This window comes from Hemitrygon akajei, chromosome 2, assembly GCF_048418815.1.
Source record: "Hemitrygon akajei chromosome 2, sHemAka1.3, whole genome shotgun sequence".
Taxonomy (NCBI): domain Eukaryota; kingdom Metazoa; phylum Chordata; class Chondrichthyes; order Myliobatiformes; family Dasyatidae; genus Hemitrygon; species Hemitrygon akajei.
This window is the reverse complement of record NC_133125.1, coordinates 166,462,391-166,480,697: the sequence shown is the minus strand read 5'-3', so window position 1 is coordinate 166,480,697 and position 18,307 is coordinate 166,462,391. Positions and strand designations below refer to the sequence as shown.

At 43.6% G+C, this 18,307-nt stretch overlaps 1 protein-coding gene across 2 annotated transcripts in view; it reads right to left on the bottom strand.

Annotated features, from left to right (window-relative positions):
• Window positions 1–18,307, bottom strand: part of ddah2 (DDAH family member 2, ADMA-independent) — a 69,094-nt gene that overhangs the window by 12,729 nt on the left and 38,058 nt on the right. For both annotated transcript variants that reach the window (XM_073031752.1, XM_073031760.1), the window contains exons 3-4: window positions 9,847–9,946; window positions 1,801–1,874 (exon numbers count right to left, since the gene is read on the bottom strand). In XM_073031752.1, the coding sequence (XP_072887853.1) occupies window positions 1,801–1,874; window positions 9,847–9,946 (174 nt within the window). The remainder of the gene's footprint in view (window positions 1–1,800; window positions 1,875–9,846; window positions 9,947–18,307) is intronic.

Genomic DNA, 18,307 nt, shown 5'->3' with positions numbered 1-18,307 from the left:
TGCCAGAATAACAACCTCTCCCTCAGTGTCCAAAAAACAAAAGAGCCAATTGTGGATGACAGGAGGAACTGAGACAGGCTCGCCCCGATCAACATCAATGGGACTGCAGCTGAGAGGCTGAGTAGTTTCAAGTTCCTCGGAATACACATCACCTACGACCTCACCTGGACTGTACACACCGGCTTTGTGGCAAAAAAGCACATCATCATCTCTTCCACCTCAGGCAACTGAAGAAATTTGGTATTGGCCCCTAAATCCTCAAGACCTTCTACAGGGGCACCATTGTAAGCATACTGACTGGCTGTATCACCGCCTGGTACAAGGGGCACCCTTGATCACTGGGCACTGCAGTGAGTAGTACAGACAGCCCAGTCTGGAAGATCACTGGAGCCTCCAGTCACCCAACCATAAACTTTTTCAGCTGCTTCTGTCTGGCAAATGGTACTGTAGCATTAAAGCCAGGACCAACAGGGTACATACAGGACAGCTTCTTTCTACATGTCTGTACATTGCAACGGAGTCATAATGCAAAGATTTTTTACTCCCTCGCGTTGTGCGACGTATGCAAGATTTAAATAAATTCTAAATGAAATACACAAGATCGCACAGATCAGTCCATTAGGTGATAAAATCATTGCAAACAATCTTCAAATAGATTACCGATTTCATTTCTTTTCCCAAAATACAGTAACACTTTAGAACCAAAAGACTGGCAATTTCCAAGTCAGGAGGGAGAAGGACTTGGAAGAGAATGTGCAGATGTTTAGGGAGATGTACAACTTCAATGCCCGCTTTTCCAGGTGGAAAACTTACATAATGCATCGTGATGCCCAGTTCCAAACTAGGACTGATTTATATTGCTGTGGGTTGCAGCTGCTCCCCTCAAGCCCAGCATCACTGACCATTCCCAGCTATTTGCTGAGTGGTGATGTCACCTTAAACCAATGCAATCTGTCTGAAGCTAGCCCAGAGTAACATTCTTCTCTAGATTAGATGCATCTTGAAAAAAAAAAATTCAAGCCGCATTTAATCGACAGTAGATTCATATCCAGCCAGGTCAGATGCACCCAAGAGGAAGCTATATATCAAGTAACACACAAAAGTGCTGGAGGAACTCAGCATGTCAGGCAGCATCTTTGGAGAGGAATAAAGAGCCAATGTTTTGGGCTGAGACCCCTCATCAGGACTGAAAGGGAAGAAGGAATAAGATGGGAGCTGGGGTATGAAGCTGGCAGGTGATAGATAGGTAATACCTATTGTCTATCAAGGGATAAGCGGGTGGATGAGGGAAGAGGAGGTGGTGAAAAGCTGGGAGGTGATAGGTGCGAAAGGTAAAGGGCTGAAGAAGGCATCTGATAGAGGATAATGGGAGAAGGGAGAGGTGATAGGCAGACGAGGTGAAAAGGTAAGAGAAGAAGAAAGGGTAAGAGAGAAGGCGAGGAGAAGGGGTGAGAGGGGAGCCAGAGGATAATGGAAAAGAGTTGGGGAGAGGGCAAGAAAGAAATTAGTGGAAGTTGGAGAAATCAATGTACATGTCATCAGCTTGGAGGCTGTTCAGACATTGAGGTGTTACTCTCCCAAGATCATCCCTTTGCCTGTTTTCCCCTCACAACGTGTCCCAAAGTTTTCATTTAAGATTTTGCTATTTTGTGCTACTCCAGTCCTATATTTGTTTATGGAAGGGCTTCATGGTCAGAACGTGGTATCTTTCCCTCTCTGCATTGCCCATTCTGGCACTTGTCCATCCTCTCCCCCTCTTGATCCAGACATTGTGATATGAAATTATGCCCCTTGCCTCACCTTAAAAGCCTCTGCAACAAATCTTGCTCCTTTATGATTAGTCCATTTTGAGATCCCAACAAAGAATTCACGTCCTGAAACAGAAATTTTGTGGGGGGTGGGGGGAGGATAAAAAAAATGTCAACTTGATTAGATATTAAAGTCACTAAGACTTAACAGCCTTAACTAGCACAGTTAACACAAAATAGGAGTAGTCCACTCAGTCGCTCAAGCCTGACTTACTATTCAACACAATGATGGCTGATCTTCCCCAAGCCTCAACTCTTCTATTCCAGTTCCATAACCTTCAATTCCATCATTCCATTCCCTGGTCAGACCCCACATGGAGTACTGTGCTCAGTTCTGGTCACCTCACTACAATAAGGATGTGAAAACCATAGAAAGGGTGCAGAGGAGATTTACAAGGATGTTGCCTGGATTGGGGAGCATTATGAGAATAGGTTGAGTGAAATCGGATTTTCCTCCTTGGAGCGACAGAGGATGAGAGACTGATAGAGGTGTACAAGATAATGAGAGGCATTGATCGTGTGAGAGTCAGAGGCATTTTCCCCAGGGCTGAAATGGCTAGCAGGAGAGGGCATAGTTTTAAGGTGCTTGGAAGAAGGTACAGAGGAGATGTCAGGGGTAAGGTTTTTTTTTTTTAAAAAGAGTGGTGAGTGCGTGGAATGGGCTGCCAGCAGCAGTGGAGGTGGAAATGATAGGGTCTTTTAAGAAACTCCTGGATAGGTACATGGAGCTATGGGTAAGCCTAGGTAGTTCTAAGGACATGTTCAGCACAGCTTTGTGGGCTGAAGGGCCTGTATTGTGCTGTAGGTTTTCTATGCTTGTATCATCTCTCAAATTTATCCAACAGCTATTGGAATAACATGTGATTCTGCCTCCATTAGCTCAGAATGCATTGAATCTCAGGAATTCTCTAAGTTTCAATGCACCTCATTTATGAATGATCGTGCCTTAATTGTGCAACTAAAAGATTCTCCCTCAAGTGCAGAGGTTCCCAACCTTTAATGACATGGACCTCCGTGGTTAATGATAAAGGTCCATGTCATTAAAAAACAAGGTTGGGAACCCCTTCTCTAATGGAACCATCTCAAAGTTTACCCTGTCAGGTCTACTAGGGGTCTTGAGGACACGAGATGGCAGATGCTGGAATCTAGAGCAAAGAAAGATACTGGAAGCTACTGTATCTGAAAGATACCCAAATGTGTAACTACAAGATTCTACCTCACATAGAAACATCTCAAAGTGTACAGTAATGTCTTCCACGAATCTAGAGAACACGAGATGGCGGGTACAGGAACATGGAGCATAGAAAGATACTGGAGGAAGGCAACAGGTCAGGCAGCATCTCTGGAGGGGAATGGACAGTCACCATTTTAGCTCAAGTCAGATGAAGGTCTCATCGTGAAACATCAGCTCCTCATTTATGTCCATTTGATCTGCTGAATACCACCAGAGGCTTGTTTGTTGAACCATTGACCTTGCATTTTCTCATAGAAAAACACTTTATTTTAAAAGGAATAAACAACAGTGCTTCAGCCCTACAATGTCAGTACCAAATACGATGCCAATTTAAAATGCAGCTACATGTTGTTTATCTCTCAACTCCATTGACACAAGATGCTGGATATTCTGACCAATACACAAAATTCTGGAGGAACTTGGGTCAGGCAGTATCTATGGAGGGGAATTAACAGTTGACATTTCCTCTCCGTAGAGGCTGCCTGACCTATTAATTTCCTCCAGCATTGTGTCCCTCAATTCCACGCTTCTTATTGTGTCTGAAGGCTTTTTGGAACAGTGCAATAGCACAGGTTTCCACCATTTCTGCACTGTCCCATATGCATCATTATGTGCCATGTCAAATGATGTAGGTGATCATGGTCTATCCATGACCATAATTGTCCTTGGCAAGTTTTTCTACAGGAGTGGTTTACCATTGTTTTCTTCTGGGCAGTGTCTTTACAAGATGGGTGACCTCCTCAATACTCTTCAGAGATTGTCTGCCCAGCATCGGTGGTCACACAAGCAAGATTTATTTACAGTTGGTGCATATCACATGACCATTTAGCACCTGCTCCCATGGCTTAAGCTGACCCTGATTGGGCGGTGGTGGTTGGGGGGGGGGGGGTGTAAACAGGTGCTACACCTATTGGAGTATAAAAGTATAAATTTTAACTATGAAGTCAGTTATTTGCTATGCATGTACTCAATTTAGTAGAATGAAATCTTAGGAATGTAGAAGACAATGGTGTGTTAATGAGAGGTAGCTAAAGAACTAAAGAAATGTAGATTAGAACATTGCTCAGTTCTGAGTTTATTATTTGCTATGCACGTACCTAATTTGGTAGGAGACTGAAATCTTAAGAATGTAGAAGACAATGGTGTGTTAATGACAAGTAGCTAAGAGATATAGATTAGAACATAATTAAGTCACATAATCCTAGGACTGCTATTTGCTATGCATATCCTAAAAAATGTAGAAGACAATGATGTGTTAATGAGAAGTAGCTAAGAGATGTAGATTAGAACATGATTAAGCCAATTGATAGGAACAAAGGGGACATGATGTACATGCAGTACGTGTAATATGCAACTATAGAGCGATTACATATGCTAATGCAACTGGACCAGAGGAGGTGGGGGGGGGGCAATCAGCGACTAGCTCAATGACTGTCTCAGCTTTGATTTGCAAATTAAAGTTTAACCCTTCTTGAAGAATCTTCTGCGTCTCCTGGTCATTTGTGAGGCACGAAAAACCACGACACACCTTGCCCAAAGGTGACCTGTAGGGCTAGTAGAGGGAAGGAGCACCTTACATTTCCTTCAGTAGAGACATCTCCATCACAGATATATACCACTTTAAAAAAAGATCTTTGAAATCTCCTTTAAACTTCCCTCCTCACACATTATGCCATCTAGTAGAGCAAAAGACCAACTGTCTACTGGCTGCCTCCCAAATTTTATACATTTCTATATACAGATCCAGTTTCATTCACTGCTTGTGAAAGGACGAGCTTCACATCCCAGTGATGAAACTTCAATATGAAAAGTCATTTACATTTGGCATGCACTGCATGTTGGCCATTGGCCAAGCTGTGGCCACTCCCCCCAAATCCCATAATAAGGGAAAGTAAGTTGGATAAGTACCCCAGGCAGACAGGGATAAAAAGTTCATATACAGTACTGTACAAACAAGCCTGGAGGTCTGGGATTTGAGCCAAGTAGAGCAAAATCAGAGTATGCAGATTTTCATCCAATGGCCCAGGTCTGCTGAGTGGCCGGCCCTAGTAGAAACCCCCCCAAACCCCATGAAAATAAATGGTCCCAAAGTGGGAGGGGGGGGTTGGAGAAAGCGAATCTCATCTGCAACTCCTGTCATCAATTCCCACCAACTGGCAGGTGGGGTGGCCCGGCAATGAAAGCACAGAAAAGCAAAGTCTGCACATACACAAAGGATACTAATTGCAGCAAGCATGATGTTGGCATCGGATAAGCCAGGGAAGCAAAGTCAATTAAATGGGCTGGCACTTAACAGTTGCCATGATGGAGAACAATGTCACCTCCCCAACCAGCAGAAAGAGGCTTCACCATGCCCAATTAGGGCAACACTCCTATAAATCACTACTAATGTAGAATTCTGGTTCACCAGAACAGCTCAGGGACAGCTCATCTAGTGCATGCTGACCCGACCTTCCACTTTGAAATATCTGGCCAAACCACTCTGATATGTCTATCCAAACTTAAAATGTTACAGTTGAATTCACATCTACTACTTCCACTGGCTTCTCATTCCACACTTTTACCACCCTCCAAGTTCCTCCTCAGACTCCCCTTGAATATTTCACCTTGCATCCTAAACCTATGACCTGGTTCTATTCTCAGCCAACCTGAGGGGAAGAGCCTGAATGCATTCACCCTACCAGACCGCTCAGTTTCGTATACTATCAGATCTCCCCTCTCTTTCCACGGCTTCGGGAATGAAGTCCTAACATAATTAACGTTTTCCTATAATTCAGATCATCAAATCCTTCATTCTTTCAAGCATATTGATATCTTTCCTATAAGCACGTGACTGGAACTGCACACAATATTCCAAACTAAACGCCACCATCCTTTACAATTTCAACATAGCATGCCAAATTCCAGTACTCAATATTTTGATTTATGAAGGCCAACGTGTCAAAAGCTGCTTGTGACCTTATCTGCCTCTGAGTCCACTTTCAATGAATTATGATCCCTTTCTTCTACCAGATGATGTTTTGCCACATAAAGGGCAACTGGAATTGATAATGGTGAGGGAAAAATTTGGCATAGACATAGTAGGCCAAAGGGTCCAATTCTATGTTACGTGTCTGTGCCAAACATTAATTTGCATGTTTATCTAATACCATTGTTTATTTTCCCCACATTCGCTTAGGATTCTCACCTACTCTGGAGGGTCAATTTACAGTGGCCAATTAACCCAACCTGCATGTCTTTGGCTATAAGAAGCCAAGAAACCCGAGGAAGCTCACACTGTCACTGGAAAAATTATGTAACCTGTGTTCAGCCTACACAAGAGATCAAAATCTCTTATAGGTTTATACCACAAGACATCGGAGTAGAATTAGGCCATTTGGATCATCAAATCTGCTCTGCCATTTGATATGGGTAACTTATTGTTCCCTCAAACTCAGTCTCCTGCCTTCTCCCCAAAACTTTTGACACCATTTCTAATTTCTCATCAAACTCTGCTTTAAATACACCCAATGATTTGGCCTCCAAAGCTGTTAGTGGAAATGAATCCCACCACTCCCCCACCCCCACCCCGGTCGTAGACTCTCCCACTATTGGGAGCATCCTCTCCGCATTCACTCTACCAAGCATCTCAATGTTCAGTAAGTTCCAGGTGAGGCCTCCCTCCAATTGTTCTAAACTCCAACAAATACAGGCCCAGAGCTATCAAATGCTCCTCATACATCAACCATTTCAGCATATATTAGAGCAAATATCAATAAGTTAGAGGATTGGGAAGCTTTTAGAAACAAAAAGAAAGCTACTAAAAAGTCATAAAGGAAAGGATGGAATACAGAGCCAATAATATCATAGAGGTTATCAAAAGTTTCTTCAAATATATAAAGAGGCGAGAGTGGATATTGGACTGCTGGAAAATGACACTGGAGAGGTAGAAATGGGTAACAAGGAAATGGCAGATGAACTTTATAAGTGTTTTGCATCACTCTTCACTGTAGAAGACTAACAGTATGGTGGGAAGTTCAGGATTATCAGGGGGTGTAAGGTGCTATTACAAGGGAGAAGGTTGTTGGGAAACTGAAAGGTCTGAAGGTAGATAATCACCTGGACCAGATAGTGTACACCCCAGGTTCAGAAAGAGGTGGCTGAAGAGATTGTGGAGACATTAGTTAAGATTCTTAAAGAATCAATTGATTCTGGTATGGCTCAGGAGAAATAGAAAATTGAAAATATCATTCCATTCTTCAAGAAGGGAGATAAACAGAAGAAAGGAAACTATAGGCCAGTCAGTCTGATCTCAGTGGTTGGGAAGACGTTGGAGTCTTTTGTTAAGGATGTGGTCTCAGCATAATTGGAGGCACATAAAAAAAATAGGATGTCACCAGCATAGTTTCCTTAAAGGAAAATCTTCCCTGACAAAGCTGTTGGAATTCTTTGAAAAAAATAACAAGCAGGATAAACAAAGGGGAATCAGTGGATATTGTGTACTTGGATTTTGACAAATTGCCACACGAGGCTGCTTAATAAGAGCTTATGATATTACAGGAAAGATTCTAGCACGGATAGACCATTGGCTGATTGGCATAAGGCAAAGAGTGGGAATAAAGGGAGTATTTTCCTGGTAGACTGCCAGTGATTAGTATTTTACAGCGTGTCTGTGTTGGAACTGCTTCTTTTCACATTATAGGTTATTGAGTTGAATGGCAGAATTGATGGCTTTGTTGCAAAGTGTGCAGATGATGTGAAGATAGGTGGAGGGGCAGGTAATTGTGAGGAAGCAGAAAAGCTACAGAAGGGGTTAGACATATTAGCAGAATGGCCAAAGCAGTGGCAGATGGAATAATGGTCATGCACTTTGATAGAAGAAATAGACTATTTCCTGAATGGGAGAAAATTGAAAAATATGAGGTGCAAAGGGATTTAGGATTCCTTGTGCAGGATGCCCTAAAGGTTAATTTACAGATTGAGGAAGGGAATCTGCGAGGTTAGCATTCGTTTCAATAGGACTTAAATATAAAAGCAAGGACGCAATGTTGAAGCTTTATAAAGCACTGGTGAGGCCTCACTTGGGGTATTGTGAGCAGTTTAGTTCCCTTATCTAAGAAAGGATGTGCTGACTGTCACATCCTTGGCTCTCAGGAAGTAACAAAGGGGTCAAGACACAACAGGAATCATCAACAAAAGATATCTATTAAATTAAAGGCAAGGGGGAAAAGGAGAGGCAGAGAGGGCAATGGAAGGGTAATTGCAGGTGTACCAGGGAACTGCAACACATGATACAAGAGAAAACAGAGGCCAGGAAGTGTTCCACTCATAACACTGACAGGGTGCAGAGAAGGTTTACAAAGGTAATTCCAGGATTGAAAGGATTGACATACGAGGAGCATTTGATGGCTCTGGGCCTCTAATCACATGGAATTCAGAAGAACGAAGGGTGACCTCATTGAAACCTATTGAATGTTGAAAGGCCTGAATAGAGTGCATGTTTCCTGTGGTTGGGAGAGTTTAAGACCAGAGGGGACAGCCTCTGAATAGAGGTGTCCTTTTAGAATGGGGAGGAGGAGGAGGAATGTTTTAACTGGAGAAAGCCGAATCTATGGAATTTGTTACCACAGGCAGCAGTGAAACCCAAGTCATCGGGTATATTTAAGGTAAAGGTTGATAGATTCTCGATTAGTCAGGCAAGAAGGTATACAGGGAAAAGGTAGGAGATTGGGGCAAAGAGGTAAAATGGATCAGCCATAATGAAATGGCGGAGCAGACTCAATGGGCAAAATGCCCCAACCCTGCTCCTATATCTTATGGTCTTATGATAATACTAGCCTTTCAATCTACCTTCTTACTTTGTTTACTTTACCTGTATTGCACACTTTTGGAAGTTATTAAACACTATTTTGCAGGTGGAGTGGAGATACGTCTCTACCAAAGGAGGTGCAAGGTGATTCTTCCCTCCCCTAGCCTGCAGGTTACCCCTGGGTGAGGTGCAGCACCTTTTTCCTCATGACCAGCATCATATGAAGCCACAGGAGCAGATGGTGGATGGCCGGATGAGCAGCTGCTGCACATCACAAGTCCTGGTCATACGACCATGACGCCAGACAGACAACCTCCGAAGAGTATTAAAAATAGCTGGGGTCACTTGTCTTGTAATAACACTGCCGAGAAGACAATGGCAAACCATTTCTATACAAAGATTTGCAAAAAAAAATCATAGTCATGGAAAGACCTTGATTGCCTACGTCATATGACATGGCACATTCTAGCACAATGCACTGTGTAAAAATCTGGCCTATATAAGATACAAGATATAGGAGCAGGATTGGGCCATTCGGCCCATCAAGTCTGCTCTGCCATTCAATCATGGCTGAGCCTTTTCTCCCCCTTCTTAGGCCCCACTTAGCCTTTTACCCGTAATCTTTGATGCCATGTCTAATTAAGAACCTATCAAGCTCTGTCTTAAATACAGCCAATGACCTTGCATAAGCAGTATGCAAGACAAGCACCTCACTGTATCTTGGTACATGTGACCATAATAAATCCATACAACTGCTCGCAACACTCCAGATGTGGTTTAGTCAATGCATTACAAAGCCTCAGCATTATATCCTTTTAAGATTACTTTATACAGAGTTGAGATAGTGGCTCCTGCTGGCTGCCCAGTGAGGTTTTGCCTTTATAACATAGCTGTGGCATATTTGTACTGTGGAGTTCACGTTTAAAGATTGTACGAGGCACACAGAACAGGAAGAGGAAGAACAAAGGGAAACTGTCAAAGGCTTTCATGGAAGGGAAAGGACTGAAATGTCTTACCTGTGAATAAGACGTCACTGCCATCGAGGGTTGCTTCCTCGTCAGTCACTTCCAGGATGCGCAACTTCAACTCTTGTAGGATGGTCTTCACAGTGTCCACCTACAACAAAGACACCTGTCAGTGCTCTACCCACTGCAACATCACCAAACCCCTCGTCACTCTTCCATACTACCTATTGAAAACACATTACCCGGATGCACCAGCAGCTTAGTATAGCTAAAGTGCTGGCAAGACTGTCAGAAACTGCAGAGGGTGCTGGGGACACAGCTTAGTTCATTATGAACACCAGCCTTTCCTCCTTGTCTACACTTACTGGCTGCCTCAGGATAGGAGTCCACATAATCAGACGCTACCCACCCTACACATTCTCTTCTACCACCTTCCATTGGGCAAATGATACAAAAAGCTTGAAAGCACAAACCGGGCTCAGGTACAGTTTCTGTACCTGAGACTCTTGAATGGTCTTCTTGTACAATAAAAATGAACTCTTGACCTAACAAATCTATCTGAATGTGGTCCTTGCACCTTATCAACTTGCACTGCCTTCTGTAATACTATTCTTTGTTCAAGGTTCAAAGTAAATTTATGTCAAAGTACGTCACTACATACAACCCTGAGATTCGTTTCTTTGCAGGCATACTCAGAAAATCCAAGAAACATGGTAGAATCAATGAAAGGCTACATCCAACAGGACAGACAAACTACAAATACAAAAAGGAAAAACATGCAATAGAGAACATGAGATGAAGGGCCCTTGAAAGTGAGTCCATAGGTTGTGAGAACAGTTCAGTAATAGGGTAAGTGAAGTTATCTCCTCTGGTTAAAGAGCCTGATGGCTGAGAGCTAATAACTGTTACTGAACATAGTGGTCTGAATCCTGAGACTCCCGTACCTTCTTCCTTATGGCAGCAATGAGAAGAGAGCATGGCCAAGGTGTTGAGAGTCCTTGATGATGGATGCTGCTTTCCTGTGACAGTGCTCCATGTAGATGTGCTCAGTGGTGGGGAGGGCAGTACCCACTTTTCCTTTCAAGGGAGTTGAGGTGGGATGCAGCCAATCAATGAACTCACCACACATCTATAAGCTTGCCAAGTTTTAAATGTCATGCTGAATATTCACAAACTCCTAAGGAAGCAGAGGCACTGCCATGCTTTCTTCATAATTGCACTTGGGTGCTGGGCCCAGGAGAGGACCTCTGAAATGATAATGCTGAGGAATTTGAAGTTGCTGACACTCTCCACCTCTGATCTCCTGTTGAAGACTGACTCGGGGACTTGCAGTTTTTTTTCAGTGTAGGATAATAATAATCAAATTTCTAATTGTAATGAGAACATTTGCAAAAACATACAGACATGCCAAAAAACGTGACTTACAAGATTAATTATCTCCCTGTTTACTTCAAAATCTACCAGACAAGTTAACCCTCTCCTTCTGATCTAGAGCACAGGAGTCTTCTTTACCCCCAAAGCTGAGGACAAGGTCACTTTAAACGTCTGGCTGCTGGATTATCAGACCAGCGAGCCATCATTCTGAGGTATATTTACCAGCTTACATCAGCATTACATTATCTACAGACACGCAGTTGTTCTCCAGGTATTTACAGATACAGCACAATAGCAGGCCTTTCTGGCCCACATCACCAATTAACCTAGTAACCTGTAGGTCTTTGGAAGGTGGAGTGAAGCCCATGCAGTCACAGGTAGAATATGCAAGCTCCTTACAGACAGCAGCAGAATTAAACCTGGATTGCTGGCACTGTAATAGCATTGAACTAACTGCTATGCTCTGGTGCTGCTATTCTTCCAGTTCACTGGCTGCTGCATTCCACATGCCAGTAGGTGCAAAGTTTAAGGTTGGGAAAGAGTATAGAACATTCTCCTGGGATTTATGTCATGGATAGAAGATCTTCTGCCCATCGAGCCTGCACTGATGATCACACCCCCACTGATGACCTGGAGAGCTCTGTTGGCAGGTGTCAGGGTCTTGGCTCTCTAGGTCAAAGGGTAGAGGCCAGACCAAGTTGTGGTTCACCGATCCTCCAGGTTCGGGGGCTCATCTCGGGGCTAACAACCCTGGGTGGTCAAAAAAACAATTATTACTGAAACAGCAATAGAAAATCCTTCGATACGGAGAGATGGGGGACCTTCATTGCCTTCCTAAACACTAGGGGTGTAACAGGTAGAAAGTAGAGGCACCATACCATGACAATTTAGCTCATTAATTCACATGTCTTTGGGATGTAGATCACAGGAGGACTGCCAAACCACCACATAAACATGCCAGAGGTCAGTGGAGTTAGGAGGCAAAGACTCTACCAGCACCACCACCTCATTTAATGCAGTCACTGTGGCTTGCTGGAAAGGGAAACTGAGCTATTTTTTAAAAAAGCGCAGTACTCTAATTAGGGGAATTGATATATAGATGTGCATATCAGCCACAAGCAGCTGGGCCCCAGGTCAAAGCTCAGGGAAGCGAGCACTAGCGGGGGTGGGGGAGGGTGGAAGTGAGCAGAAGCTTAGAGAGGTTGAGAAGTGATACCATTGATACCACTGCTGCAGTCCAGGGAGGCCAGATCTGGCAACAGGCTAGAGAAAGGCCTGGGAGAAAAAGGACTTTGCAACATTTTCAACCAGCTGTGGCCTTAAGGCACAACCAAAAACTCCCCCAGCAGCTGTTGGAAACAGATTATTGCTGCGAAAAAAAAAGAATTTGCAAAGATGGCTGACAGGCTCTCATTTGCTCTATTACTACGGCAGCAGCTATCTGCTGAATAGTATGATAAAACCTGCCCCATGAAGAATTAGAACTGTCCTTCCTGCATGTATCCCTGTAAGACATGAGCATTAGCTCACTCACACAGAACTGCGTATTGTTTTAAGAGCTTACCTTTTTTTAAAAAAAAGGTAATCTTAAACTGGGAATTCAGGTTCCTTCAGAAAATCAGGCAAATTTCTGGAGACCCGGTGCCAGGAATGAAGAACTATTGGCCTGATTTCTTGCAAAGGGTTCTGCTTATATACAAATTCATATACATTTAAAGAGGCTTACAAGATGCCAGTACAAGATTTGTCCTTGAACTTTGAAGTTGTTCATCCCATCCAGGGAAACAATTTTATACACAGTAACTTCTTAGGACTTTTCTGGGAGAACAGTCCATTTGCAATGTAACACACAAAAGGCTGGAGAAAATCCACAGGCCAGGTAGCATCTATGTCCACGAATAAAGAGTCAACATTTTGGGCGGAGACCCTTCAGCAGGACTGACAAGTCAGACTCAAGGATCTCCGCCCAATTCAACAACCCCTCCACATTGTGTGCGAAGCCCTGAATGTGTAACATTTGAAAAATCTCGTGTTTATGATTTGCTCGAGCAACAGCACGACAACGACAAGATTGTCTGCATAGTGGACAAAGCCACCATTTCACTGCTCCACAGACCGATTTCAACCCCAACTTCAGGTGGAGTGTGCCTGGCCTGCAACTGGGAGAACTTTTTCCAAGTACTCTGGCTCATTCTCACATCCTGAGAGCTTTGAGTGAGCTCGGGCTTTACCCTTTGGAGCAATGGAAGCAGAGGGGCAAGTTGATTGAGGTGTACAAGATTAGAGGCGTATATTGTGGACAGTCACTTCCCTTCCACAATCCGCCCAGGCAGTAAAGTTGAGCATAGGCATTGTGAGAGTTGAAGTAAATTAAGATGTGCGAGGTTAAAAGTCAGTGCAGAAAACAAATGTGATTTAATTATGTCTGGGTTAAAGTCAGTAAACAAATGTGATTTAATTATGTCTGATAAGCAGATATGCGAAGATTGTAATCATTGAAGTCCTGAGGTATGGACTATTGTTTTACAGAAATGTGTAAAAAAACAACTCCAAATATGGAATGGGAAAACACTGAATCTAAGACTGTGTACCTCCCGAGTCAGGGAGGGGGGTGGTAAGGAAGAAGGATAAAACCTGCTGCCCTGTAAGGTTCAGGGTTCCCTTCTCTGAAGGCACCCAGCTCTGCAGTACTGTTAATAAACTTTGTTTCCTTGAATTTGTCTTGAAGCCATTATTCGGGAGCGTGGCTCGTTTCTGACAGGCAAGGTTCAAAAAAGGCTAAAAATCAGTGGTGCCTAGAATGCACCACTAGGGGTTGGTGGTGGAGGCAGTTAAATCAGGGACTTAGATAGGCAGATGGATGAAATTAAAATAGAGGGTTGTGCGCTGAGAAGGGGAAGGTTAGATTGATCATGGAGGTGGTTTAGAGCATCACAACACTGAGCTCCAGGGCCTACACTATATGTTCTACTGGCCACCGATTGCCCCTAGGGTGTAGGGCAACTGGTAACACCTGCAGAGAGTTGATGGCAATGCAGGTATAAAAGTGGAATGAGCACAAATAGGTGCAGACTTGATGGGCAGAAGGGCCTGTCTCCACGTTCTGATCTCATTGATGGGAATCTGCTGTAGAACAAGAGACACTTGTGCTTTATGCAGTGAGAACACAGCAGCACAGGCCATTCAGCCCACATGCTCTGCTGAACTAATTAAGCCATGAGACATAATTAAACTAATTCCCTCCTCCTGCACGTGGCCCTTTTCCCTGTTCTCTGCATGTTCAAGTACCTCACAGCCTCTTTAAACACCCCTAATAAACGTAGCCAGCATTTGTTCCTCAGTATCAACTGGATAATAAAAACAGGCTGATTAATCAGAATCTGGTTCAGTATCACCTGCATATGTTGTGAAAGTTGTTAACTTCACAGCAGAATTACAATGAAATACATGATAGATAAATAGAGAAAATACTGAATTACAGGAAGTATAATGTCTATTAAATAGTTTAGTTAAAATTAGTGCAGAGAAAAAAAACAAATTTTTAAAAAGTAACTAGATAGTGTTCATGGGTTCAAAGCCCATTTAGGAATCGGATGGCAGAGGGGAAGAAGCTGTTCCTGAATCGCTGAGTGTGTGCATTCGGGCTTTTGTACTTCCTCCTGATGGTTGCAATGAGAAGAGGGCATGTCCTGGATGGTGGTGGGGGGGTAGGGTGGGGTGCGTCCTTGATGAACATCGCCTTCCTAAGGCACCTCTCCTTGAAGATGCTATGGAGGCTAATTTAGGTTTCCCAGAGGAGTTTTCTGTTGATCTCTGTTCTGTGCAGAATTCATGAGGGGGGGGGAGGGGTGTCCTTCTACCCATTTTCAAATGCTTATCTTTCCCCTCACTTAACCCGGACAGGTTCTACTCCAGATGAAAGCGCCACTACACCCAAACAAAACCAGACTGATTTTAAAAGGGAGTAATTGTTCTCACACAGAAGCAGCAATACGAGGTGTGGCTGCTCCCTCGGCAAGGAGACGGATTAAAAGGCGTCACACCTTCAACGGGACCTCGTACACAAAAGAGACTCAGACAATGTGTGCGCAGATTCTTATCATTACCTCATTGGTCCCAATAGGGCAAAGATTCCACCTGACTCACCCGCCTCCATCATTCTTGAGTGAAGCCTGCTCTTTCCCAGCTGATCCTTCAGTACAGCTAACCTAATACACCGACCATAGAAGCAGGGTTTGCACACGGAATGAGGAGCTATTTAAAAGACTGCCCTCCCGTTTTTCTGCACTTTCCCCTGTAGATAAATTCCCAAGGTTTACTGCCCTTTCTGGGATTTAAAAAAAGTACCGTTCCCCCAAACTGCTCCCTTTCCAGTCTCCTTTTCCCACTGCCTCTCCTCCCCCAAATTAATTGCAGTGTTTTCAGCTTTAACTCATTTACTCCCAGGATACCTCTGCCCAAATTTTAAAGCATTCACTGATTATGAAATGCCCTGGATCTGTTCACACAAAGGCAAATTTTACAGGCTGGCGCTCCCGGAGGGGCAGCAGGGCTTATGCACAGCAAGATCACAGAGCTTTGCCCAATTATGCCATGAAGTGACCATCAGGACTCCAGGAGGCAGAACACTGGCAACTGTACTCTTTTGGAACCATTTTCCAGCAAGATAGCTACATGGGCCTCTGCGGGGCCAAAAAAAGTGTTTCTTTTTTTTAAAAAATTAAAATTAGATTTCAACACTGCTAGAGATCAAGAACATCATGCATTTTAGGCCTACCCCATCAGTGAGTTGCTTGTTGGCAGAGTTGGGCACAGTATGGACTGTGCTACAGAGAGCCATTGGTGACAGATTGCACACTGCCTGCATGCACCAATAGAAAGCGGTTGTCTGGGATATTCTTGTGATTGTGTGACCCAGTTGGACATTGGTAGTCTGGTTTAATGGCAAGACTGATGGTAGGGGAGCTGCATGGCCTCTGTGGAGCAAGAATTAGGCCTAATGCCAAGGGCTTCTCTATTCCAGCAGTCCAGGCGGGGAGAAGCCAGAGACAGGTGCCACATCCATGCTGGATCGGGGTTAGACCCTCCCACTGGTGCTGCCCTCCAGTGCTTGCTCTGTGGAATGGCAAGCTGGATTGCACGTGTGTACATCTGTTTGCAGACTGCTGACAACTGCTTGTTCTTGCCGACAGGACATATTACTCAGGGACTTAGGTTATACGCTCTGACTGTACATCTTGTACGTGCCTCGTGCTGTGTCTGATCACTGTTTTGCCAGAAAAACACTTTCGTTTGTCTGTGGTTGAGGGCAATCATGTATGGTTGAATGATTGAAACTTTCTTGATAAGCGATACAGGCTCCATTTAACACTGCAATCCAGAGACAGCAGAGCCTTTCCTCTGGGGTTTGAGGTGACTCAGTGTGGTGTCAAACCCCTAACTCTTTCAATCTGCAAACAACCAAAAGGAACAGGCATTCTGCAAAAATTTATTACCTAGTGATGGGACAGACAGCAAGAAACTTTCCTGATAACCACCTCCAAAAAAAATCAGCAGTAGACAAACAAAGGATATAGATTTAGGGCAAGAATAAATGATAAAAGGGCTCCTCTCAGATCCCTTTTCTCTCAGAGAGGGTCTAGTAGCTGGAATATTCTGCGAAGAAATTGTATGGAAAGTCATCCTAGAGAGGAATCAGAGCTGATGCACTCTGCCAAGGGCAATGTAGCACAGGATCCAGGCTAGAGTCAATGCTACTGTCCCCATTGTTCACTAGGCAGCAGACAAGCTCAATTGTGGTTGACTGAAGATTCCAATGGGCTCAAGGATCTGGACTAATACATATTTAGTGTGGTTGTATTTTTACTGATTTTGTATGTGCTTGTTATTTATTTAAATGGTAGGACTGAGGCTCAAGCCATGGTGGCATCAGAGAATGGTATTGGAGCCGGTGCACTCCACCAGTGTTGGGGTGGGAAAGAGTGGTGTCGCAAGGCATCCAGGCCAGAGTCTGTGCTGCCCCCCTCCCACAGTGCTTGCTGGGTGTGAGACAAGCTCTATCGTGGTTGATTGTAGATTGATGGCATGTTGCGATACCATTTGTGCTTGCCATCTTTTGTGCTTTGTGAGACTGTTGGTACTGTGTTTTGCACCTTGACCCCAGAGTAACATTCAGCTGTCTCATTCAGCTGTTATTCATTGGTTTTTAATGTATGATTGAATTACAATTAAACTTGAATTGAATTGCCCAACTAGTACCTGTTGACCAAGATGCCCATCCTGCACTTGGCCCACAATCTAAACTTTCCTTATCCATGTACCTGCCATTATCAATGCCTCCACCATCAATGACCCTCACCACCCAGGAGATGCCCTCTTGCTAGGGAGGAAGGACCTTTTAGGAAAGAGTTCTTCCCCTCTGCTAGATTTCTGAACTGTCCAGGAACATTATAGTACCTCCCTATTTTCAGGTTCAATTTATTGTCATTCAGCTCTACTCAAAACAATGTTGCTCAGGACCAAGGTGCACAACAGTACTCACAACACAAAGAAATATTGCCTCAAATAAAAAGCACAAGAAATTCTGCAGATGGTGAAAATTCAAAGCATCATTCTTCAGCACTGAAGGGTCTCAGCCTGCAATGTCAACAGTTTATTTAATCGCATGGATGCTGCCTGGCCCAAGTTCATCCAGCATTTTGTACAAATGACACAAGTTAAAAAGCAAACATTATTATGCCCCTACCACTTCATACATGAGATCTGGGTGGTGATGAGTTTAGGGATTTTGCTCTTCGGTTATTTTAAAATATTTTTATCTAGGCTTTTTTTGTATTGCTCCATTTCTGCCACAAGACAAATTTCACATATCAATGATAAAATCTGATTCTTTTCAAGTTTTCCTTTAAAAGTTACTGTAACAGTGGCAATATTAAAGTGACTGACAGAATTTAAATGTTAGGTGAATGCTTGAATCACCTAGGCATTTTAGGCCACAGGTTGGAGGATACAGATTAATATGGACGGGTACTGTCACCATGTCCACTGTGGGCATGACAGACCAAATGGCCTGTTCCCATACAGTATGGCTCCAAAACTAATCGCGCTATCGAATTGGAAGTGGAAAAGGCAAGGGATG